This window comes from Anomaloglossus baeobatrachus, chromosome 7 (genome assembly GCF_048569485.1).
Source record: "Anomaloglossus baeobatrachus isolate aAnoBae1 chromosome 7, aAnoBae1.hap1, whole genome shotgun sequence".
NCBI lineage: Eukaryota > Metazoa > Chordata > Amphibia > Anura > Aromobatidae > Anomaloglossus > Anomaloglossus baeobatrachus.
In genome coordinates, this window is record NC_134359.1 from 248187739 (window position 1) to 248213730 (window position 25992).

General features: G+C 50.5%; 1 protein-coding gene across 1 annotated transcript in view; it reads right to left on the bottom strand.

The window, feature by feature from the left end:
• LOC142246682 (uncharacterized) overlaps positions 1 to 25992 on the bottom strand; it is a 451192-nt gene that overhangs the window by 348398 nt on the left and 76802 nt on the right. Inside the window, 1 exon segment of the mRNA XM_075319747.1 lies at positions 2576 to 2684. Coding sequence (XP_075175862.1) covers positions 2576 to 2684 — 109 coding nt within the window.

Below are 25992 nucleotides of genomic sequence, written 5' to 3' on the forward strand. Positions count from 1 at the left end.
GCACCATAGACAACCATTATAGCTCTTGAAGGATTGCGACGGACACCTGTGGCGTGCAAATTTTTGCCGCTCCAAAAAAGTTACATTCAGCGTTGCTCCCGCCTGACGGTCAGTCACTAAACGACTGCTTCATCACACGGCGGATGCAACGCCAGGCCATCAGTCACAATCCATCACTAATAGAAGTCTATGGGGAAAAAACAAATTCCTGAAAAATATTTTGCAGGATACCATAATTCCTCAAGGCGATGGATTTAAAACAATGGGAGGGTGAAATTAGCCTAATAGATGCTTAAGGCTGCTTTACACGTTGCAATTTCCTATGCGATCTCATATGCGATCGCACACGCCCCCATCGTATGTGCGGCACGGGCAATTTGTTGCCCGTGCCGCACAAATGATCAACCCCCGTCACACGTACGTACCTGCCGGACGACCTCGCTGTGGGCGGCGAACATCCACTTCCTGAAGTGGGAGGGACGTTCGGCGTCACAACAACATCACACAGCGGCCGGCCTATAGAAGAAGAGGGGCGGAGATGAGCGGGACATAAACATCCCGCCCATCTCCTTCCTTACGCATAGCCAGCGGGTGCCGCGGGACGCAGGTAAGCTGTGTTCATTGTTCCCGGGGTGTCACACGGAGCAATGTGTGCTGCCTCGGGAACATTGAACAACCGGACGTTCAATTTTTAGAAATTGAATGACGTGTATGCGATCAACGGTTTAACATACAATCATGATCACACATAGGTGTCACTACAATATCACTAACGATGCCGGATGTGCGTCACTTACGACGTGACCCCGCCGACACATCGTTAGATATATTGTAGCATGTAAAGCCCGCTTTAGGTCACGTTGAAACGTACAGTATTTGGTTAGTATTTTACATCAGTCTGTGAAAGCAAATCTCAGGAATAGTGATGAGCGGACCCGTGGAAGTTTAGTTCAGTAGGTTTAGCAGGACTTTAGATACAGTTTGGTTTGGGACCCGGATTTGACCTGAACCCCAATGGAAGTCGCTAAGTGGTCAGTTCGGGTCTCTGCCTACAAGTAGTCAGCCATAAACGGATCACTTCTAGAGGATGGTGGACGGGGTTTCTCCATTTTGTTTTTTTGGTGCACACTAGATCTGTTCCCGCTGTTGTTACCCCCAGTGCGAGCCTTTCTAACACTGCAAGCGATTCGCACTGGGCTGAACACTGAGTGTAACTAAGCACAGCGATGCTCGTGGGAGTGATTTGCATATATAAAGCATCCGAACTCTGAATACGAACTCTGCATATTATTAAGTCTGTGTTTGGTACGAACAGCGAACCTCAGATTTACTCATCTCTACTCAGGAGATGAAAAGTATAACAGAAACACGACACCACTTCTACATTTTTTACCAAGTCCTGGTTTTTTCTCAAAAATACTGATGTAAAATACTGACCTAATACTGAACATGTGAACATGGCCTAAGGCGGGCTTTGCACGTTGCAACATCGGTAACAATGTGTTACCGATGCTGCAGCGATAGTCCCGCCCCCGTCGCACGTTCGATATATAGTGAAAGCTGCCGTAGCGATTATTATCGCTACGGCAGCTTTACACGCACATACCTGCCGTGCGACGTCCCTCTGGCCGGCGACCCGCCTCCTTCCTTAGGGGGCGGGTCGTGCGGCGTCACAGTGACGTCACACGGCAGGCGGCCAATTAAAGTGGAGGGGCGGAGATGAGCAGGATGTAAACATCCCGCCCACCTCCGTCCTTCTCATTGCAGCCGGGAGGCAGGTAAGGTGAAGTTCCTCGCTCCTGCGGCTTCACACACAGCGATGTGTGCGGCCGCAGGAACGAGGAACTACATCGTACCTGTCGCTCCCCCGGCATTATGGAAATGTCGGAGGCTGCAGCGATGATACGATGACGACGATTTTGCGCTCGTTCATCGTATCATCTAGGATTTACACACTACGACATCGCAAGTGACGCCGGATGTGCGTCACTTTCGATTTGACCCCACCGACATCACACCTGCGATGTCGTAGTGTGCAAAGCCCGCCTAAGGGTTTATTACACAGGCAAATATTTGCCTGCAACAAGCAGTGATTGGTGATACGGGAGCGTATTTCTTCTCTTTCCCCATAGAGAACAGATGAAATCTTGGTCAAATGTTCATGTTGTTGGAGGATTCAGGAGAGACAACGAACAACAGGTATATTAAGATGTTTGTACTAACATTACAGTTTAGCCTGGATCGTGCTTGAAAGATAAAGAATAATTGTATATTTATATTGCATACCCCAGTGTGTGCTGTGGAAATTAAGTTTATTCTTCAATGACTACCTGAAATGGACCACTGCCCCCCATCTTCCATGTGACAGAGCGTATGACGTGCTCATATTGTGCCTCTCTTGTAGTGAGAAATGCTCAGGAGTCAGTGCTATTGGGTTGTGTCTGTCTCACACTCCCTGATACCTACATGTACAGAGCGGCGCAGAGTAGCCGTATGATTGTAATAAGAAGCCCGGTGAATGAACAAGATTTTCACTCTTCTCTATTTAGTGGTGACTCCTCACCGGGGCAGTTACCTGTAGGATCGTCCTCTTTGCATATCTCACCATCCCGCACATTGCTTTCTCCTTTCGCCATTATGACTTCAGAATTTATATTTTTCAGATCTTTACTCGGATTTAAAAGCTGTGAAAGTAATAATATAATAGTCAGAGACACAAGGAAAACTCACATGGAAAATTCTAGATGAACGCTTTTACTACTCGCTTGTGTGGCACCTGAGCTGCGCATAGATTCCATCATCTCCACCTCCTCTATCACTAAGTGCTGCCCACAGAGTCAGTACAGCAGCGATAGAAGCAGACGTCACTGGAGCAGGGTCCAGACAACATTACAACACAGTGATTTGTTATATTATTATGTCTTCACATTTTAGACACCTTATCATGGACAGGACCTTCTCTGTGATGTAGGTGCGGCTATTTGAGGTCAATGTCACTTTACAGTTCAATCTCACACTCACCCCTCATACAGGTTACAGATCGTACACATGAGCCCCCAACCAGTCCACACACCCAAGACGATGTCACATGCCACCACTTACCGAAAAGGCGTTAAAGGGGTTTTGCCACCAAACACTTTGCTGATAAAAACATTTAAACTGGTATACATGTTCACAGAAATGTTTAGAGTGGATAACTTGAATGAATTATACCTTTTTATATGTTTTCTTGTTTGTTTGTGTTTCCTTTACATTGTACTGAATGGGAAAGATTGTGGGAGGGAATACAAGAAAAGCCATGTGACATTCCATGTCAGTAGTTCCTAAAATAAACCCCATGAACTGTGTGTTTTTCAGAAAGTGATAGGAAAGGAGTGATATGAGATAAGAAGCATGGAGTATAGGTAAATAAGAGCAAAAATAAGGTGGCTTTACACACTGCAACATCGCAAACGACATCGCTGTAACGTCACTGGTTTTGTGACGTAATAGCGACCTCCCCAGCGACATTGCAGTGTGTGAAACACATCAGCGACCTGGCCTCTGCTGTGAAGTTGCTGATCGCTGCAAATCGTTCAGGACCATTCTTTGGTCCTTTGTTTCCCGCTGTGCAGCATGATCGCTAGAAAGTCTCAGTGTGTAAAGGGGACTTTACAGCGACTTCGTTAGCGACTTCCCTTTCAAAAAGCTGCTTTACAACGTCCCCAATGACTAACTAGGTCGTTCTGCAGGTCCGGATCGCTGTTGCGTCGTTGGCCAGGTCTGCCTGTTTGACAGCTCACCAGCGACTCACCAGAGACTTTGTAGCGATCCCGGCCAGGTTGGGATCGCTGGTGGGATCGCTAGAAAGTCTCAGTGTGTAAAGGGGCCTATAGTGTGTTGTCTGATAGGCGTCAATAGATAAGTGTATATATATACAGAACGTCCCCAGGTTAGGAACTAGATCGGTTCTGTAGGTTTTTACATAACTCGAATTTGTATATAAGTTGGCAATGGCATATGACCAGCAACAAAACCCTAATAATCACCTGATCGCTGACTTCTCCAGCCTTCCCATTGCCCACTGCCCAGTCCTCTTCTATCCGTCATCTTTGGTCGTATCTTCGGCCTCTTCACTATAGGTCAGGACTCATAGATACGTGCAGGCCTCAGAGTTCACTGCATGTTGTAAGATCGTGAATGCAAGACATGCGACATGACCATATGTTTTGCAGCGATGTCCAAGGCCTGGAGATCGATGTAAGTCCTGACATATAGTAAAGGCGCTGGAGATATGATACACGACAGCGGAAACTATGAGTTATACATAAGCCGAATGTTCGAACTTGAGGACTGCCTACATATTACAGTGCCTTGCAAAAGTATTCGGTTCCCTTGAATTTTTCAACCTTTTCCCACATTTCAGGCTTCAAACATAAAGATAAAAATGTTAATGTTATGGTGAAGAATCAACAAGTGGGACACAATTGTGAAGATGAACGAAATTTATTGCTTATTTAAACTTTTGTAAAAAATAAATAACTGAAAATTGGGGCATGCAATATTATTCATCCCCTTTACTTTCAGTGCAGCAAACTCACTCCAGAAGTTCATTGAGAGTCTCTGAATGATCCAAGGTTGTCCTAAATGACTGATGATGAGAAATATAAGCCACCTGTGTGAAATCAAGTCTCCATATAAATGTACCTGCTCTGTGACAGTCTCAGTGTTCTGTTTAAAGCGCAGATAGCATCATGAAGACCAAGGAACACAACAGAAAGGTCCATGATACTGTTGGGGAGAAGTTTAAAGCTGGATTTGGTTACAAAACTATTTCTTTAAACTTCACAAAACTTTAAACATCTCAAGGAGCACTGTGCAAGTGATCATATTGAAATGGAAGGAGTATCATACCACTGCAAATCTACCAAGACCCGGCCGTCCCTCAAAACTTTCATCTCAAACAAGAAAAAGACTGATCAGAGATGCAGCCAAGAGGCCCATGATCACTCTGGATGAACTGCAGAGATCTACAGCTGAGGTGGGAGAGTCTGTCCATAGGATAACAATTAGTCGTACACTGCACAAAGCTGACCTTTATGGAAGAGTAGCAAGAAGAAAGCCTTTTCTCAAAGATATCCATAAAAAGTGTCATTTAAAGTTTGCCATAAGCTACTTGGGAGATACACCAAACATGTGGAAGAAGGTGCTCTGGTCAGATGAAACCAAAATCGAACTATTTGGGCACAATGCCAAACGATATATTTGGCCTAAAAGCAACACAGCTCATCACCCTGAACGCACTATCCCCACTGTCAAACATGGTGGTGGCAGCATCATGGTTTGGGCCTGCTTTTCTTCAGCAGGGACAGAGAAAATGGTTAAAATTGATGGGAAGATGGATGGAGCCAGATACAGGACGATTCATGAAGAAAAACTGTTGGAATCTGCAAAAGACCTGAGACTGGGACAGAGATTTGTCTTCCAACAAGACAATGATCCCAAACATAAAGCAAAATCTACAATGGAATGGTTCACAAATAAACGTATCAGGTGTTAGAATGGCCAAGTCACGGTCCAGACCTGAATCCAATCGAGAATTTTTGGAAAGAGCTGAAAACTGCTGTTCACAAACGCCTCCATCCAACCTCACTCAGCTCCAGCTATTTGTAAAGGAAGAATGGGCAAGCATTTCAGTCTCTTGATGTGCAAAACTGATAGAGACATACCCCAAGAGACTGCAGCTGTAATCGCAGCAAAAGGTGGCACTACAAAGTATTAATTTAAAGGGGCCGAATAATATTACACGCCCCAATTTTCAGTTATTTATTTTTAATAAAAGTTTAAAATAAGCAATAAATTTCGTTCAACTTCACAATTGTGTCCCACTTGTTGTCAATTCTTCACCATAACATTACATTTCTTATCTTTATGTTTGAAGACTGATATGTGGGATAAGGTTGAAAAATTCAAGGGAGACGAATACTTTTGCAAGGCACTACAGTTAGGTCCAGAAATATTTGGACAGTGACACAATTTTCGCGAGTTGGGCTCTGCATGCCACCACATTGGATTTGAAATGAAACCTCTACAACAGAATTCAAGTGCAGATTGTAACGTTTAATTTGAAGGTTTGAACAAAAATATCTGATAGAAATTGTAGGAATTGTACACATTTCTTTACAAACACTCCACATTTTAGGAGGTCAAAAGTAATTGGACAAATAAACCAAACCCAAACAAAATACTTTTATTTTCAATATTTTGTTGCGAATCCTTTGGAGGCAATCACTGCCTTAAGTCTGGAACCCATGGACATCACCAAACGCTGGGTTTCCTCCTTCTTAATGCTTTGCCAGGCCTTTACAGCCGCAGCCTTCAGGTCTTGCTTGTTTGTGGGTCTTTCCGTCTTAAGTCTGGATTTGAGCAAGTGAAATGCATGCTCAATTGGGTTAAGATCTGGTGATTGACTTGGCCATTGCAGAATGTTCCACTTTTTTGCACTCATGAACTCCTGGGTAGCTTTGGCTGTATGCTTGGGGTCATTGTCCCTCTTGTACTATGAAGCGCCGTCCGATCAACTTTGCGGCATTTGGCTGAATCTGGGCTGAAAGTATATCCCGGTACACTTCAGAATTCATCCGGCTACTCTTGTCTGCTATGTCATCAATAAACACAAGTGACCCAGTGCCATTGAAAGCCATGCATGCCCATGCCATCACGTTGCCTCCACCATGTTTTACAGAGGATGTGGTGTGCCTTGGATCATGTGCCGTTCCCTTTCTTCTCCAAACTTTTTTCTTCCCATCATTCTGGTACAGGTTGATCTTTGTCTCATCTGTCCATAGAATACTTTTCCAGAATTGAGCTGGCTTCATGAGGTGTTTTTCAGCAAATTTAACTCTGGCCTGTCTATTTTTGGAATTGATGAATGGTTTGCATCTAGATGTGAACCCTTTGTATTTACTTTCATGGAGTCTTCTCTTTACTGTTGACTTAGAGACAGATACACCTACTTCACTGAGAGTGTTCTGGACTTCAGTTGATGTTGTGAACGGGTTCTTCTTCACCAAAGAAAGTATGCGGCGATCATCCACCACTGTTGTCATCCGTGGACGCCCAGGCCTTTTTGAGTTCCCTAGCTCACCAGTCAATTCCTTTTTTCTCAGAATGTACCCGACTGTTGATTTTGCTACTCCAAGCATGTCTGCTATCTCTCTGATGGATTTTTTCTTTTTTTTCAGCCTCAGGATGTTCTGCTTCACCTCAATTGAGAGTTCCTTAGACCGCATGTTGTCTGGTCACAGCAACAGCTTCCAAATGCAAAACCACACACCTGTAATCAACCCCAGACCTTTTAACTACTTCATTGATTACAAGTTAACGAGGGAGATGCCTTCAGAGTTAATTGCAGCCCTTAGAGTCCCTTGTCCAATTACTTTTGGTCCCTTGAAAAAGAGGAGGCTATGCATTACAGAGCTATGATTCCTAAACCCTTTCTCCGATTTGGATGTGAAAACTCTCATATTGCAGCTGGGAGTGTGCACTTTCAGCCCATATTATATATATAATTGTATTTCTGAATAAGTTTTGTTATTTTAGCTGTTTACAAAAACATGTGTCACTGTCCAAATATTTCTGGACCTAACTGTATATATACACCAACATTTTATATATATATATATATATATATATATATATATATATATATATATATATATATATATATATATCTATACACATATATACACATATATACATACCGTGCCTACAAGTAGTATTCAACCCCCTGCAGATTTAGCAGGTTTACACATTCGGAATTAACTTGGCATTGTGACATTTGGACTGTAGATCAGCCTGGAAGTGTAAAATGCACTGCAGCAAAAAAGAATGTTATTTCTTTTTTTTTTTTTTTTTTTTTTTTAAATTGTGAAGAGTTTATTCAGAGGGTCATTTATTATTCAACCCCTCAAACCACCAGAAATTCTGTTTGGTTCCCCTAAAGTATTAAGAAGTATTTCAGGCACAAAGAACAATGAGCTTTACATGTTTGGATTAATTATCTCTTTTTCCAGCCTTTTCTGACTAATTAAGACCCTCCCCAAACTTGTGAACAGCACTCATACTTGGTCAACATGGGAAAGACAAAGGAGCATTCCAAGGCCATCAGAGACAAGATCGTGGAGGGTCACAAGGCTGGCAAGGGGTACAAAACCCTTTCCAAGGAGTTGGGCCTACCTGTCTCCACTGTTGGGATCATCATCCGGAAGTGGAAGGCTTATGGAACTACTGTTAGCCTTCCACGGCCTGGACAGCCTTTGAAAGTTTCCTCCCATGCCGAGGCCAGGCTTGTCCAAAGAGTCAAGGCTAACCCAAGGACAACAAGGAAGGAGCTCCGGGAAGATGTCATGGCAGTGGGGACATTGGTTTCAGTCAATACCATAAGTAACGTACTCCACCGCAATGGTCTCCGATCCAGACGAGCCCGTAAGGTACCTTAACTTTCAAAGCGTCATGTCAAGGCTCGTCTACAGTTTGCTCATGATCACTTGGAGGACTCTGAGACAGACTGGTTCAAGGTTCTCCGGTCTGATGAGACCAAGATCGAGATCTTTGGTGCCAACCACACACGTGACGTTTGGAGACTGGATGGCACTGCATACGACCCCAAGAATACCATCCCTATAGTCAAGCATGGTGGTGGCAGCATCATGCTGTGGGGCTGTTTCTCAGCCAAGTGGCCTGGCCATCTGGTCCGCATTCATGGGAAGATGGATAGCACGGCCTACCTGGAGATTTTGGCCAAGAACCTCCGCTCCTCCATCAAGGATCTTAAGATGGGTCGTCATTTCATCTTCCAACAAGACAACGACCCAAAGCACACAGCCAAGAAAACCAAGGCCTGGTTCAAGAGGGAAAAAATCAAGATGTTGCAGTGGCCTAATCAGTCTCCTGACCTTAACCCAATTGAAAACTCGTGGAAGGAGCTCAAGATTAAAGTCCACATGAGACACCCAAAGAACCTAGATAACTTGGAGAAGATCTGCATGGAGGAGTGGGCCAAGATAACTCCAGAGACCTGTGCCGGCCTGATCAGGTCTTATAAAAGACGATTATTAGCTGTAATTGCAAACAAGGGTTATTCCACAAAATATTAAACCTAGGGGTTGAATAATAATTGACCCACATTTTTATGTTGAAAATGTATTAAAATTTAACTGAGCAACATAACTTGTTGGTTTGTAAGATTTATGCATCTGTTAATAAATCCTGCTCTTGTTTAAGTTTGCAAGCTCTAACTTATTTGCATCTTATCAAACCTGCTAAATCTGCAGGGGGTTGAATACTACTTGTAGGCACTGTACATACCGGTATTTATATAAACTAATATATAATAACGTAATGGAAGAGATGTCCGGCACTATCCAATGGTCTAGGTGGCTTCTCTTTAAAGCAAAATAACCTGTCTGTGTTTAAACATGTACCTGAAAAAATGGTACAAGCAGTGGCATAGCCACTGCTTTTGCCGCCCGGGGCGATCGTCAAATGTGCCGCCCCCCTCCGTTGGCCGTCGATAATCCAGAAACCTTCAAAAATCCGGAAAACCATTAAAATATTTATTTTTCATGGAACTACAATCAAAGATCTAATTGTAGACTGCTGCTATTAGTCCTAGACTTTCACCTTTTTACACACATATGTAGGCCTATTATACACACACACAGCTGTGCTGCATACATACAGACACACACACACAGCTCTGCTGCATACATACAGATACACACACAGCTCTGCTGCATACATACAGACACACACACAACTCTGCTGCATACATACAGACACACACACAGCTCTGCTGCATACATACAGACACACACACAGCTCTGCTGCATACATACAGACACACACACACAACTCTGCTGCATACATACAGACACACAAACAGCTCTGCTGCATACATACAGACACACACAGCTCTGCTGCATACAGACACACACAGCTCTGCTACATACATACACACACAGCTCTGCTACATACATACACACACAGCTCTGCTACATACATACACACACAGCTCTGCTACATACATACACACAAAGTCTGCTACATACATACACACACAGCTCTGCTACATACATACACACACACAGCTCTGCTACATACATACAGACACACACAGCTCTGCTGCATACATGCAGAGCTGTGTGTGTCTGCATGTATGTAGCAGAGCTGTGTGTGCATCTGTTACATACAGACACACATCCCTGCTACATACAGACACACACACACACAGCTCTGCTACATACATACAGACAGACACACAGCTCTACTATATACATACACACACAACTCTGCTACATACATACACACACATGTAGCAGAGCTGTGTGTGTCTGTTACATACATACAGACACACTCACACACACAGCTTGCTACATACAGACACACACGACTCTGCTACATACATACAGACTACAGACACACACACAACTCTGCTACATACTGTACATACAGACACACACAAACATAAAACTCTGCTACATACATACAGACACACACACAACTCTGCTACATACATACAGACAGACACACACACACACACACAACTCTACTACATACATACAGACACACACACACACAACTCTGCTGCATTCATACACAACTCTGTTGCATTCATACAGACACACAGCTCTATGCATACATACATACAGACACACACAACTCTGCTGCACATATAGACAAACACGCGGCTCTTGGGGACCCACACACGCGGCTCCGGGGGCCAGCACATACAGCTCGGGGGGGCATGGAATACACCTGGTGGGGGGGGAGAAGCCCATACAGCTCACTGGGGCCCATAAACCGGGTGGCTGGGAGGGAACATACAGGTCGAGTGTGGGGGGATGCAGCACTTACCGCTCGGTCACGGAGGAGGGGGCCCCACAGCCACAGCGCCGGAGGGAAGCGCTGTGCTGGGGGTCGCTGGCTGGCACTAAGCCTCCTTCATCTGTGGGACAGAGCAGGCCGAGCGGTAGCTCGCCCACAGATGAAGCTCAAACCAGGAGGACGCTGTGGTCTGCACACCTTAAAGGGACGGCAGCCATAGTTTCCTACCGAGGGCAGCAGAACTCAAGGCGAGTGGCCAAAATGCAACCCCCCCGACATGTGCCGCCCGGGGCGGACCGCCCCCCCGCCTCTCCTTTGCTACGCCACTGGGTACAAGTGTCATCAGTGTTTGGTCCCTGTGTCATCAGTGTTTGGTCCCTGTGTCATCAGTGTTTGGTCCCTGTGACATCTATGTGTCCGTTTTACCATCAGTCACCAGTGCTTTTCACTGATGGATAAAGAAATAAATTACAAAGCTTCTTCTATACTTCACAGTGTTAAACCCGGATAGCAAACGGACCGTACACTGATGCCATCCGTGTGCCGTACGTGTTTACACAAACCAATAGACTTGTATTGGCCCTTGTCATCCATTCTGCTGGAAAAATATGGACATGTGAACAGCATCATAAGTAATAACAGATAAGTGTTTTATCTATGGAAAAAAAAAATCGGATACAACCCTTATGTGCCACAGATAGTGATGGGCAGACCCGGACTGTAAAAGTTTGGATCCGCCCGGTTTCAAAGGTGCCCGGGTGCCGACACTCAATGAAATTAAAAAAAATAAAGAAAATATGAATTAAGAGAGCGGTTCATACTTATCGAGTCTCCGGCACAACTGTATACTGCTCCTGCGTGGCTGTACTCTGCTCCTGCAGCCTCCCTGGGCCGCTCATCATTGCTCATACATATGCACTGCTTTCCTTGCCCACCAACCGGCCTCACATCTGTGATTGGTTGCAGTCAGACGCCCCCCAAGCCTGTGTGACAGCGTCTGCCTGCAACCAATGACAGGAGCTGTCTGTAGGTCAGAATCATGATTCATCAACCAGGAGGCTCAGGATGAGCAGAGGAGGAAACATTGTGGGCACAGAGATCTGCTCATCCCTCTACTCCCACCCATCTAGGGGTCTTAAGGGGGTTTTATTCACAACGACATCGCTAACGAGATGTCGTTGGGGTTACGGAATTCGTGACGCAAATCCGGCCCCGTTAGCGATGTTGTTGCGTGTGACACGTACGAGTGACCGCTAACAATGTAAAATACTCACCAAATCATTGACTGTTGACACGTCGTCCATTTCCCAAATATCATTCCTTGTTCTGGAGGCAGGTTGTCAGTCGTTCCTGCGGCATCACACATCGCTACGTGTGACACCCCAGCAACGACGAACAACATCGTACCTGCGCCCTCCGGCAACTAGGTGGGCGTGACATTCCTGTGGCTGCTCTCCACCACTCCACTTCAATTGGATGCCTTCCGTGTGACGTCGCTGTGATGCCGCACGAACCACCCCCTTAGAAAAGAGGCTGTTCGCTGCCCACAGCGACGTCTCTAGGAAGGAAAGTATATGTGACGCATCCTAGCGATAGTGTGCGCCACGGGCAGCGATTTGCCCGTGACGCACAAATGACGGGGGCGGGTGCTTTCACGAGCGACATCGCTAGCAATGTCGCTGCGTATAAAGCAGCCTTTACCCCCAGACCACAGATTTTATTATAAACAACTCTATGCCCACATGGACTGTGTGTAGAATGTGTATTCTAAACCGGGCTGCATTTTGAACATGACCCCCTATCACGTGACAAATGATGTCACAGCTAGAAGGAGCCTGTACATTCTAGCCAGTGGCGTAACTCGAGTTTGATGGGCCTCGGTGCAAAGTTCGGACCTGGGACACCCTCCACGTACACCGACACTTAGGGTACGGGACAATGAAACTGAAACTCGGGGTACAGGATAATGACGCTGACACTTGGCTCTTACCCTCAGCACCCAGATTTCCCATGAAATCCCTCTGTCAGCACCCAGCTTTCCTATGTTCTGATATCCATCTTGTCCTCGGCATCCAGCTTCCCCATGCTTTGATATACATCTTTCCCATATCAGAGCATGGGAAAGCTGGATGCTGAGAGATGTACAGCAGAGCATGGGAAAGCTGGATGCTGAGGGAAAGAGCCTTTTCCCTCAGCACAAAACGTTCCCATCCCCTGCTTGTATCTTTGTCCCCCCTTGTATATAGTTCTCCAAATACTATAATGGCCCCTACATAGCCTTCCATATAGTATAAAGGGTCCCACATAACCCTTCATATATTAGAATGCACCTCCCTAGTCCTCTATGTATTATAATGCATTTCTCATAGATCTCCATGTATTATAATTCACCACATAGTCCTCCTTATATTATAATGCACACCCATAATCCTCAATGTATAAAGTAGCCCTTCAATCATAATTAATTTGTATTATACTGCACCCCAAAGTCCCTCATATATTATACTTTACCCCATAGTCCTCCATGTCTGTCATGTTGTATAATGCAGCCCCATAGACCTCCATGTTTAATGCAGCCAGCCCCCCATGCTCCATGTATAATGAAGGGAGCCCCCGATGCTACATGTAGAATGCAGCCAGCCTCCCATGCACCATGTATAATGCAGCCAGCCTCCCATGCACCATGTATAATGCAGACAGACCCCCATGCTCCATGAATAATGTAGGCAGCCCCCCATGTTCCATGTATAATGCAGGCAGCCCCCCCATATTCCATGTATAATGCAGGCAGACCCCCATGCTCCATGTATAATACAGGCAGCTCCCATGCTCCATGTATAATGCATCCCTCCATGCTCCATGTATAATGCAGGCAGCCCCTCCGGCCTCTGGCCATCGTGTACACATTGATTTAAAAAAAACAAAAAAGCCCAAAACAACAAGTTCTTACCTCTCCTCGTTCCAGTGCTGCTCCGTCCTCACCTCTCCTTGTTCCCCTGCTGCTGCCGTCGGCATCCTCCCACCCTGCGCTCTGTGCTTTCAGCACAGCAGTTGCACAGGAGTGACGTCACCGCGCAGGCACAGGGGAGGAAAATGATGGAGCGTGGAGCTTCACTGGCCGCTCCACGCTTCATTGTTGCCGTGCGCGATGACGGGGGAGGGGAGCCCACTGCCGCCGCCGACATTGGGCAAAAGGGCCCGGTGTCATCGGCGGCGACACCAGGTCATTATGCGGCCGCATGGTCTGCGCCAGATCAGCACAGCTCCTCTCATAGAAATGAGCTGGCTGCTGATCTGCCGGGCGGCCGGGGGCCCCTAAGCTGCGAGGCCCAGTCGCAGTCGCAACCTCTGCGACCGCGGTAGTTACGCCCCTGATTCTAGCATCTACCTTTACTTTTAGTGCACGATCCAGACGCACGCAGGCCAGGAGACATGAAGATAGCCAGTTACCAGTGGGAGAGGCAGGGACATGTGGGAGCTGAATCAGTGCAGCAGGAATCGGCTGTCCTCTCACTCGCTGCTGGCAGTGCAGAGCCCTGTAGTGGGAGGATTTTGTCATATGGCTACTGCATAGCGCGGCCTCGATCATTGTCACTGCCTATGCACAGTGCAGCAATCACAGGACAAACTCCTCACAATTACTGCACCTGAACAGCCAGCAGCAGAGGACAAGGAAGCCGCTGCCCTGATTCATCTCCTACCACAAAGAAACCGCTGGGCTGAAGGGTGTAATCTTTATCATGGCTGCAGGTGACAGGGGAGACGTCCTGCCCTGGTGATGTGCTGGGGGCGTCATTCATATCCAGTCACCTCAGACGCTCCCAGCAGAGGCCACATACCGGTACTGCTTCAGGCTGGTTTCAGACGTCCATGTTTCAGGTACGTGTGACATCCGTTTTTAACACAGATGCCACACATAGCCATGTTATTATTTGTGGTTACTCACACGTCCATGTTTTCACACGGACCGTGTGACCCCTCGTGGCCCCGCACGCACACACGCAGGCATGTCCATTTTTTCACCGGTAGCACAGGTGTCACACAGATCACACTGATGTGATTCGTGTGACATGTACCGGAGAAAACACGGGTCTTTTTAATGAAAAATATTTTCTATATTTACCTCTCTCCAGCGATGCTGTTTCCGCCTCTGCTGCCTCCCACTCCTGACCCCGCTCTTTATACTCACTGAATATTCAGTGCCCTGTGGAGCTGGAAGCGGAGACAGCGCTGGGGACTTCAGTGTCAGGGACCACATCGCTTGGGACAGGTGAGTATTCAGCAGTGTGTGGGTGTGTGTTCAGTGTATACATGCATGTGCGCTATGTGTATGTGCTCAGGGTATCCATGTGTGTCTGCTTTGTGTGTATACATATGTGTATATATGTGCTCAGTGTATATGTGCATGTGTGTCGCCCTGGGCAAGCCAGGGGTCACAGGTCACAACACCACCACACCCCACACTCCAGGTAGGCACATCTGCTAACCAGAAATCCTTGTTGCCTTCCTCCAGGAGTCTGTTGATGCACACCAGGGGGTGGGCCAGGCGGTTGGCTCCGCCCACCAAGGAGCTCACAACTCTGGAGGCAGGAAGTTACCAGGCAGATTAGCCCGGGGAGGGCAAGAGTGAAGTCTAGCTGAGGGCTAGAGTAAACAACTAAGAAGTGAAAGTGGAGGAAAGAAAAGGAGTAAAGGAGGAAAGCAAGAAGTGGTGACAGAGCAGAGAGTGTGCAAAGCCTGAGAGCCCAGCTTTGTGTAGGGCTAGAACAGCAAGGTCAGCGACGGCGGTGACTGTCCGGAGGGGGACCGTTTGGAAGTTCCTGGAAGGACCCCGTTGGCTGTGTGCCCGGTGGTCTGGAGCAGTGTTCCGAAGGACAGTCAGCACCAGGGCAGGGGCCTCTCGGACCCCGGCAAGGCTAGGAGTCGCCAAATTTGCCGAATCCGTCAGTGAAGGGGACGTAGATCCCCCAGCAACCAAGTCCCGATTGACGGCAACAGCCCGACCATTACAGGGGAGACACCGCCACCGCCAGGGCACCAGTTTCCCCAGGGCCAGCGCCTGCGGGCAAAGTGTAGAGCTCCTCCGGCCCAGATTGCAGTCGGGGAGCGGGTAACCGGAGGGAATCCACCGCTACCATCAGTCAACACAGGTGCAAGGAAGAGAGACATCACCGTCACCTACCGGGAGTGCAGGTGCAGCCGTCTGTGGGACCGTCCTACCAGCCGTTTGGTTTACCGTACAAACTGTGTCCAAGTCTCAGGCTGAGTGAGTACCACAGTGCCGCAAGGCACAGCGCTGCCCCCGCGTCCCTGCGCCCTCCAGGCCCTACACTTTACATCTCTTCACTGGGCCCCGGGATCACCAACCCCTACCCACGGAGGGGCAACACAACACCTGGCTGCTCCGCATCACCATCCCCGGGACCCCCACACTGAGCAGCGGTGGTGCAATCACCACAACCGTTGGTGGCATCACGAACTATAACAATCCCCACACCCAACAAATACCCCCTTTCACTCACGGGCGAGGAGTGTCGCTCGAGAAACCCCGGGATCCGGCCTACAGCTCGAGCCACCAGGAGCAGCTGCCGGACCCGAGCAGAAGGGGTGAGCGCGGTGTGCTGACACCCTCCTCCCCGCTCGCGACAACTTGGCGTCACGAACAGGATCTTACCGCTCTGCCGTCTGGTAGAGGTGCGCCTTGTTACCGCCGGAGGTATCCGGCAGAAAAATTTCAGAAGCCGCCATCTTTGGCGCGAAAAGTTCCCGCTCGAGCGTCTTCTCGAGCAGTAGAGGCGCGAAGGCCAAAACCCCGCCCCGAGAGAGGAGGGGCCGGAAAGAGCTAAGGGGGACGCGATGGCGGCCGGCCGCATGTAGCTGCGGCTATACAAGCAGAGACGCCAGGACTCTGCAGCAATATTGGGTTCCTGGAAGGCACGCTGGCCAAGATGTACGACCCAACTCCCAACGAGGAAGCCCCCGCGCCCGGCACGGCGACGTGGTTGAGGGACCGGACCGTCCCGCTGAGTAACCGTCTGCAGGCTCATATGCAACTCCTCCTGGAGGAGTGGGAGACCGACATGGCGGACGTGGTGGCTGCTATGTGGAGACGCGAGGCAGAAGAGGATTTGGAGGAGCGGGTAAGCGACCCACGCCCCTGTATTCCTGAGGGATCGGCCGTTGGAGCTGAGGGGCCCGGCCGGCTTCCGCTCACCCTGCCTCTCTCCCCGCTACCCGCGATAGTTGCTGCCGCCCCGCCATTAGGCCCGCTACCAGCCCAACAGGTAGCGATACCCTGCCCAGCCGCTCCGGCGGACCAGCCGGCTGCAGACGTCCAAGACGGTCCTGAAGTACACCAGGGGGAACCGCTGGAACCGCGGCCCCTTAACAGCATGGTGCCAGAAGTCCCAGCAGTGACTGTGCCGGACCCGGAGCCTGGAACCGTGGCCTGGATGAAGGCCCGGGTGATACAATTCCACCAACGACAGCAGGATCAGATCTTCCGGATGCTGGAGCAGTGGACCAACGTGGTGGAGGAGCTGATTACAACTGCCCCGAGGTGCGAGAGGGGAATAGATGTAGCAGAACCGACTGGTGACCCACGTCCCTATGTCCTATCTGGACCGGCCGCTGCGGCTGAGGGGCCCGGCCTAGTCTCGGCCTATGCATCGCCCTTGCCGTCACGTCTGGGGCGCCTCAGTATAGGCTCGCCTACTATGCTGCTCCACGCTACCGCAGAAGGGGCTGAAGTGTTGGATGCTGGAGACCAGGAGGCTGCGGCAGCTGGCGGCAACCCGCCTGACGCAGGAACAAGAGATGACGACTCCTGCCCCAGTTCGAGTCCATTGTTGCAGCTGAAGGAGCAAGTGAGCGTTCCCGCTATGTGGGGGACCCCGTGGTTTACCATACTTCGCGTACCGGTGGAAATGGGTACCGGGTACCCCTGTCACAGCGGGCATGTCAGTGCATGTTTGATGTGCTGGTGGCAGAGGGTGGGTCCGCCTTAGCAGAGGAACCGGAGTAGGGCAATGGAGGCCCGCAGCACCATCCCCGTTGGGACCACCTGTTTGTTTGAAAAAGTTGAAAAGTTTTTGAAAGTTCTGCCAATAATGAAAATGATCCGAAGAAGTCACCTGATTTGTTGTTGATTTGCAACCGGCTGGAGCCGGCACCGTTGTCCCCGCGGGGACCGTTTAAAAATGCATGGGAACTATCCATGGACAAGCCCGTGAACTCTGCAGGGCAACCACAAACGTTAGTGGCTTGTAAATATGTTGGGTACCGTTGCCGTTTCCGCAAGGCCGCCTCCGGAGAGGCAGGTTGGAGGGAGGGCCCTGAGCAGAGCAGGCCAGGGCCCAGCCACCAAAGGAACCGGTGGCTACCCTCTGGAGGGAAGGACAGATCCCGCTCGGGTACCGTGTGCTGGACTGTGGGTCAAGGGGTGCTGCCTGGGTTTTAGGGGCAGCATCAGGGCCAGGTTGCTTGGGTGGGAGAGAGCGGAAACCATAACCGTATACCGTTGAAACGTTAAAAGTAAAATGTGCCTCCCGTCTTGGGAAGAGTTTATTAAAAATGTTATGTATGTTATGTTTAACCCTGTTATCCCCTTTTTACAGAAAAATAAAACCGGTGTAGGACGGCAGCCCGCGGACGGTCTGCATTTTGCTAAGGGGGAATGTGTCGCCCTTGGCAAGCCAGGGGTCACAGGTCACAACACCACCACACCCCACACTCCAGGTAGGCACATCTGATAACCAGAAATCCTTGTTGCCTTCCTCCAGGAGTCTGTTGATGCACACCCTAGGGTGGGCCAGGCGGTTGGCTCCGCCCACCAAGGAGCTCACAACTCTGGAGGCAGGAAGTTACCAGGCAGATTAGCCCGGGGAGGGCAAGAGTGAAGTCTAGCTGAGGGCTAGAGTAAACAACCAAGAAGTGAAAGTGGAGGAAAGAAAAGGAGTAAAGGAGGAAAGCAAGAAGTGGTGACAGAGCAGAGAGTGTGCAAAGCCTGAGAGCCCAGCTTTGTGTAGGGCTAGAACAGCAAGGTCAGCGACGGCGGTGACTGTCCGGAGGGGGACCGTTTGGAAGTTCCTGGAAGGACCCCGTTGGCTGTGTGCCCGGTGGTCTGGAGCAGTGTTCCGAAGGACAGTCAGCACCAGGGCAGGGGCCTCTCGGACCCCGGCAAGGCTAGGAGTCGCCAAATTTGCCGAATCCGTCAGTGAAGGGGACGTAGATCCCCCAGCAACCAAGTCCCGATTGACGGCAACAGCCCGACCATTACAGGGGAGACACCGCCACCGCCAGGGCACCAGTTTCCCCAGGGCCAGCGCCTGCGGGCAAAGTGTAGAGCTCCTCCGGCCCAGATTGCAGTCGGGGAGCGGGTAACCGGAGGGAATCCACCGCTACCATCAGTCAACACAGGTGCAAGGAAGAGAGACATCACCGTCACCTACCGGGAGTGCAGGTGCAGCCGTCTGTGGGACCGTCCTACCAGCCGTTTGTGTCCAAGTCTCAGGCTGAGTGAGTACCACAGTGCCGCAAGGCACAGCGCTGCCCCCGCGTCCCTGCGCCCTCCAGGCCCTACACTTTACATCTCTTCACTGGGCCCCGGGATCACCAACCCCTACCCACGGAGGGGCAACACAACACCTGGCTGCTCCGCATCACCATCCCCGGGACCCCCACACTGAGCAGCGGTGGTGCAATCACCACAACCGTGGGTGGCGTCACGAACTATAACAATCCCCACACCCAACAAACACCCCCTTTCACTCACGGGCGAGGAGTGTCACTCGAGAAACCCCGGGATCCGGCCTACAGCTCGAGCCACCAGGAGCAGCTGCCGGACCCGAGCAGAAGGGGTGAGCGCGGTGTGCTGACACCCTCCTCCCCGCTCGCGACACATGTGTGTGTGTGTGTGTGTGTGTGTGTGGTGAGAACCTGGGACAGCATCGAGGACTCATCACTGTTCCCAATGAACTGTGCGCGGGTGTCACGGGGGGGGGGGGGTAATCAGGATGTCATCAGAGTTCATTGGGAACAACGATGACCTCCTGGATGTCTCTGTGCTTGCAGAATACTCACCTGTGCCCGGCGCTGTCCCTAGCGCTGCTCTGACTTCCAGGTCCTGAGTGTGGTGAGTAATATAATGAGCGGGGGTCAGGAGCGGGAGGCAGCAGAGCCGGAGACAGCAGGTAAATATGGAAAATCTTTTTATTTCACAGACTCGTGTTTTCTCCGGAACCTGTCACACATATGCAACCACGTATGCAAACACGGATGTCACACATGTGACACACGTGAGATACACATATGACATGCGTGACACACGTGTGACCATATCCATGCGTGTGACTGGTACCTGATTAAACATGGACGTCTGAAACCGGTCTCAGTGTATCCGGCTGGCTGACCTGCGGAGGGATACATAGAGGAGGCGGCCACTTCACAGGAAGAGAAGCAACTACGCATATTCGGCCTGTAGAAGAGTGTTAGCAGGACGGACAGGGCGTCCATTAGTGTTAACACAGGGGGGGGGGCGCCATATTTAGCCTCATTAGTATGTATCTTTTAAATGGGGCATCATTTATAATACGTTTAAATTACAAAAAAGATTTATTTAAAAGATGTCTGCAGCATTAACAGTATGTTATATCGTGGCATAACCCCTTTAAGTTCCATTGCGGCACACACAATGTACTCACTGCCCACAGGCCATACACAAGTCACATGCACAATGTACCACCTACTCTATAGGCTTCCTTTGGCAACAATATTAAAGTTTTAGGCTTCAGTAAACAAAACGTACAGTGCTGAACCCCTGTAAGAAATACCATTATCACAAACAATATAAATATCTAATGACAAAGATAATGAACAATAACAACACAAAATATTGTCAGTGACAACACCAATATCAAATGATAAAAATATCCCACAACAGCAATATCCCTATGTAGATTCTAGGGGAAAGCTCAGCGACAAATGTGTATAAAAATAAACTATATTATATGCCGAATCTAAGGTGCAGAATAAAACTGATAAAACAAATCACAAAATAATCATCAATCACAATACTGTAAACCCAATGAGTAGCAATGATGGAGAACCATTGATATAGTTACCGACCAGAACTAAGATCCTTCTCTCCTTTCCAGGGATTCCTCTGCTATGGTCTCCTCTCTGGAGATGTCTTCTCCTCTCCTTCCTTTCCTCTCTCCTCCTGGGTCAGGTTTGGGATTTTATACCCCATCTGTGACATCAGCTGTACATCTCCCCCACCAACCTGGAGACACTATGTCTCACCTTGTGACAAAGAACTGTATTCATCAATCTGTTCTTTCTCTACAATCTGCTTTCAAATGCTTATTCTCTGTTCACATTATATGGCATGTTGTCAGGTGCTATCACCCCCTAATGGTTATAATACAATGGGAATTTCTTGTGGACTCAGGAGCCTTTGTACTTTAAAATGCCACAAGCATTCATATGGAGCATCCTGATTACCACTTCTTAAGGCCCTCTGAGAAATTGACCCAAGACCTAGGCCCTAGGGTCTATAGAAACCACATTCAGACCTTGTGGCTATATCCTTGATTTTGCACTTTGTCATACATTTAGTTATATATTATACACATACCTCCCAACCGTCCCGGATACAGCGGGACAGTCCCTCTTCTGAGCCTTTGATCCCGGGTCCCGCCCGTGAGGCTGTTTATCCCGGCTCCACCCACCCACTGTAGCCCCGCCTCGCTGTTTCTCCCTTCTACTATTCATTACAGAGCCGAGCGCGCACCTACTCCTGTGACTGCTGCTGAGGTATGAATCACCCCCTGCAGCAGAGCGACCCCCCTGCAGCAGAGCCCCCCCCCCTGCACCAGAGCGACCCCCCCCCTGCAGCAGAGCCCCCCCCCCTGCAGCAGAGCGACCCCCCTGCAGCAGAGCGACCCCCCCCCTGCAGCAGAGCCCCCCCCCCTGCACCAGAGCCGACCCCCCCAGTCCCGGAGCCTGCGTTTGTCTGCAGCTGTTCTCTGATTCCCCGTGTGCGGCTTCTCACTGCTGCAGACACGCGGGGAGTCAGGAAGCTGAGGAGACCGTGCAATCAGCACTTCTCTCTCCTGCAGATAGCAGTGACAATAACCTATGCAGAGTGGCATCTGCAGGCTTCTATTACCGATCAGTGGTCTCCTGCCTGTGGAGCAGAGCTGCTGGGTCCTAGCTTCCCAACAGCTTCAGCTCTGCTTTATCCTGGCTCCTCTACCAGTTAAAGGGAACATGTCAGCAGAAATTTCACAATAAAAATAAAAGATTCCCCTCTGCAGCTCCTGGGCTGCTTCTAGAAAGGTTCCTGTTGTTATTGTGCCCCCTTTGAGACCTACAAAAATACTTTATGAAGTCTTACCTATTTGTATGCAAATGTGTTTTTATGGTCACGGGGGCGGGCTGTCTGGCGTCCGTTATTCCCCCTCCTGCCGCTTTACGCAGTCCCCCATTGCTCATTTACATACACAAGGACGCCTTCCTCATGTAACTGTCCTCCCGAAGTTTTGCGCATGTGAACGCTTTTTCAGGTGATTGCGCAGGCGCGAGATTATGGGCGGCGCTGTGATTGTCATCAGCAGCGTTAACCAAGTACCCGCCCATAATCTCGTGCCCGCACTTTTCCCTCTGACTCCACCGTTATGCGCAAGTGCTGGCCATATGAGCCATGTTACCTATTACTGCTTGCACGAGATTATGGGCGGGTACTTGGATGACGCTGCTGATGACAATCACAGCGCCGCCCATAATCTCGCGCCCACGGTAATAGGTAACATGGTTCATATGGACAGTGCTTGCGCATAACGGTGGAGGCAGAGTGAGAAGCGTGGGCACGAGATTATGGGCGGGTACTTGGATGACTTTGCTGATGACAATCACAGCGCCGCCCATAATCTCGCGCCCACGGTAATAGGTAACGTGGTTCATATGGACAGTGCTTGCGCATAACGGTGGAGGCAGAGTGAGAAGCGCGGGCACGAGATTATGGGTGGGTACTTGGATGACGCTGCTGATGACAATCACAGCGCCGCCCATAATCTCGCGCCTGCGCAATCACCTCAAAAGCGTTCACACTTTGCACAGTGCTCAGTCCCGCGAGAGTGGCACTGGGCATGCACAAAACTTCAGGAGGACAGTTACATGAGGAAGGCGTCCTCATGTATGGAAATGAGCAATGGGGGACGGCGTACAACGGCAGGAGGGGGAATAACGGACGCCAGGCAGCCCGCCCCCGTGACCATAAAAACAGATTTGCATACAAAAAGGTAAGACTTCATAAAGTATTATTTTAGGTCTCAAAGGGGGCACAATAGCAACAGGAACCTTTCCAGAATTCATCCCAGGAGCTGCAGAGGGGAATCTTTTATTTTTTTTGCTAAATTTCTGGTGACAGTTTCCCTTTAAAGGGAACCTATCAGGTGCAATCTGCACTCAGAGCCAGGAGCAGTTCTGGGTGTATATTGCTAATCCCTCCCTAACTGTCCCTGTATACACTAGCATAGATAAAGGCATCTATAGAAAAAGTATTTTTAAAGAGCTTATATCTTATGCTAATTAGCGCGGGGACTAGTCCCAAGGGCGTTACTTCACTTGGCTAGTCGGCTCATATAGCGTGTTAGTACTCACACAGGGGCGTAATAACATGCTAACATGCTATGCGAGCCGACTAGCCAAGTGAAGTAACGCCCTTGTGACTAGTCCCCGCGCTCATTAGCATAAGATATAAGATCTTTAAAAATATTTGTTCTTGATCTCTTTATCTATGCTAGTGTATACAGGGACGGTTAGGCAGGGATTAGCAATATACACCCAGAACTGCTCCTGGCTCTGAGTGCATATTGCACCTGACAGGTTCACTTTAAAGGGAACCTGTCACCAGATTTGGGGCCTATAAGCTGCGGCCACCACCAGCGGGATCTTATGTACACATTCTAACATGCTGCATACCTCCCAACCGTCCCGGATACAGCGGGACTTTCACGCTTTACGTTGTTTGTCCCGTTGCCACGGGCGGGACGGCCGGCTCCCGGGCTCCGCCCACCCACTCTCTCTCCGCCTCCCTGCTTTTCCCTCCTACCATCCTAGTAGACGTGGCATAGAGAGGAGCGCTGCCTGTGCTGCTGCTGGTACAGTAAACGAATCTCCCCAGCGCTGATTTCCCTCCCTCCCCCCTCACCCCCGGCCGGAGCCTGTCTGTGCGGTCGGCCCGCCACCTGTCTGTGCGGGCGCCCCCCGCCGCCTGTCTGTGCGGGCGCCCCCCGCCGCCTGTCTGTGCGGGCGCCCCCCTGCCGCCTGTCTGTGCGGGCGCCCCCCTGCCGCCTGTCTGTGCGGGCGCCCCCCCTGCCGCCTGTCTGTGCGGGCGCCCCCCTGCCGCCTGTCTGTGCGGGCGCCCCCCTGCCGCCTGTCTGTGCGGGCGCCCCCCTGCCGCCTGTCTGTGCGGGCGCCCCCCTGCCGCCTGTCTGTGCGGGCGCCCCCCGCCGCCTGTCTGTGCGGGCGCCCCCCGCCGCCTGTCTGTGCGGGCGCCCCCCTGCCGCCTGTCTGTGCGGGCGCCCCCCGCCGCCTGTCTGTGCGGGCGCCCCCCGCCGCCTGTCTGTGCGGGCGCCCCCCTGCCGCCTGTCTGTGCGGGCGCCCCCCTGCCGCCTGTCTGTGCGGGCGCCCCCCTGCCGCCTGTCTGTGCGGGCGCCCCCCTGCCGCCTGTCTGTGCGGGGCGGCCCGCCGCCTCATTGTGCGGGCGGCCGGCCGCCTCTCTCTGCGGGCGGCTGGCCGCCTCTCTGTGCGGGCGGCCCGCCGCCTGTCTGTGAAGGCGGCCGGCCGCCTGTCTGTGAAGGCGACCGGCCGCCTCACTGTGGCTGCCTGCGTGTCCGTGCTGGAGGCCCGCCGGCTGCCTGCGTGTCCGTGCTGGAGGCCCGCCGGCTGCCTGCGTGTCCGTGCTGGAGGCCCGCTGGCTGCCTGCGTGTCCGTGCTGGAGGCCCGCCGGCTGCCTGCGTGTCCGTGCTGGAGGCCCGCTGGCTGCCTGCGTGTCCGTGCTGGAGGCCCGCCGGCTGCCTGCGTGTCCGTGCTGGAGGCCCGCTGGCTGCCTGCGTGTCCGTGCTGGAGGCCCGCCGGCTGCCTGCGTGTCCGTGCTGGAGGCCCGCTGGCTGCCTGCGTGTCCGTGCTGGAGGCCCGCCGGCTGCCTGCGTGTCCGTGCTGGAGGCCCGCTGGCTGCCTGCGTGTCCGTGCTGGAGGCCCGCCGGCTGCCTGCGTGTCCGTGCTGGAGGCCCGCTGGCTGCCTGCGTGTCCGTGCTGGAGGCCCGCCGGCTGCCTGCGTGTCCGTGCTGGAGGCCCGCTGGCTGCCTGCGTGTCCGTGCTGGAGGCCCGCCGGCTGCCTGCGTGTCCGTGCTGGAGGCCCGCTGGCTGCCTGCGTGTCCGTGCTGGAGGCCCGCCGGCTGCCTGCGTGTTTGTGCTGAATGGGTGTGGATGGGGAGTGGATATGGGCGTGACTGTGAAATGGGTGTGGTTAGGGGGCGTGGCCTAAAAATTTGCCGCGGCGCGCTACGCGCGCCGCAAACTTTGTCCCTCTTTTCCTTCTTTAAAAGTTGGGAGGTATGTATACAGCATAGATAGATTTCATGCATGTTAAATAGATAAATCTTACAAATCCCCCATTGGAGAGTGAATGAGGATCAGAGAGGGAGCGCTCGGGTTACATTTTCCAGTATACCATGGATTCTAAAGCCTCAAAGTGGATACAATAGAAATACTCTAAATAGCACAATTAAAGTCTGTATAAGAAGAAATCCTTCCAAAGTTACTTGGAGCAACTGATATTGTGCTGCATTACATACTGAATCCCACCAGGACGTATTTTTTTTTGTTTGTATTTTTTTATTCCTTCAGTTCATTTGTTGCTTTTTTATTATTTTGCCTCATTTGGATTATATGCTGTGTAGCTGCACATCCACAGTTACTGGTGGTATTGGTACTGCGAATTTTGGTATTGACTTCTTGATTTCTTGTTCATATCTTACATTCATCTGTATTAATGCAATATTATGATAATCTGGAGCTGGGAATATCGTGTGATCATTGACTCTCATCATATTTGACGTA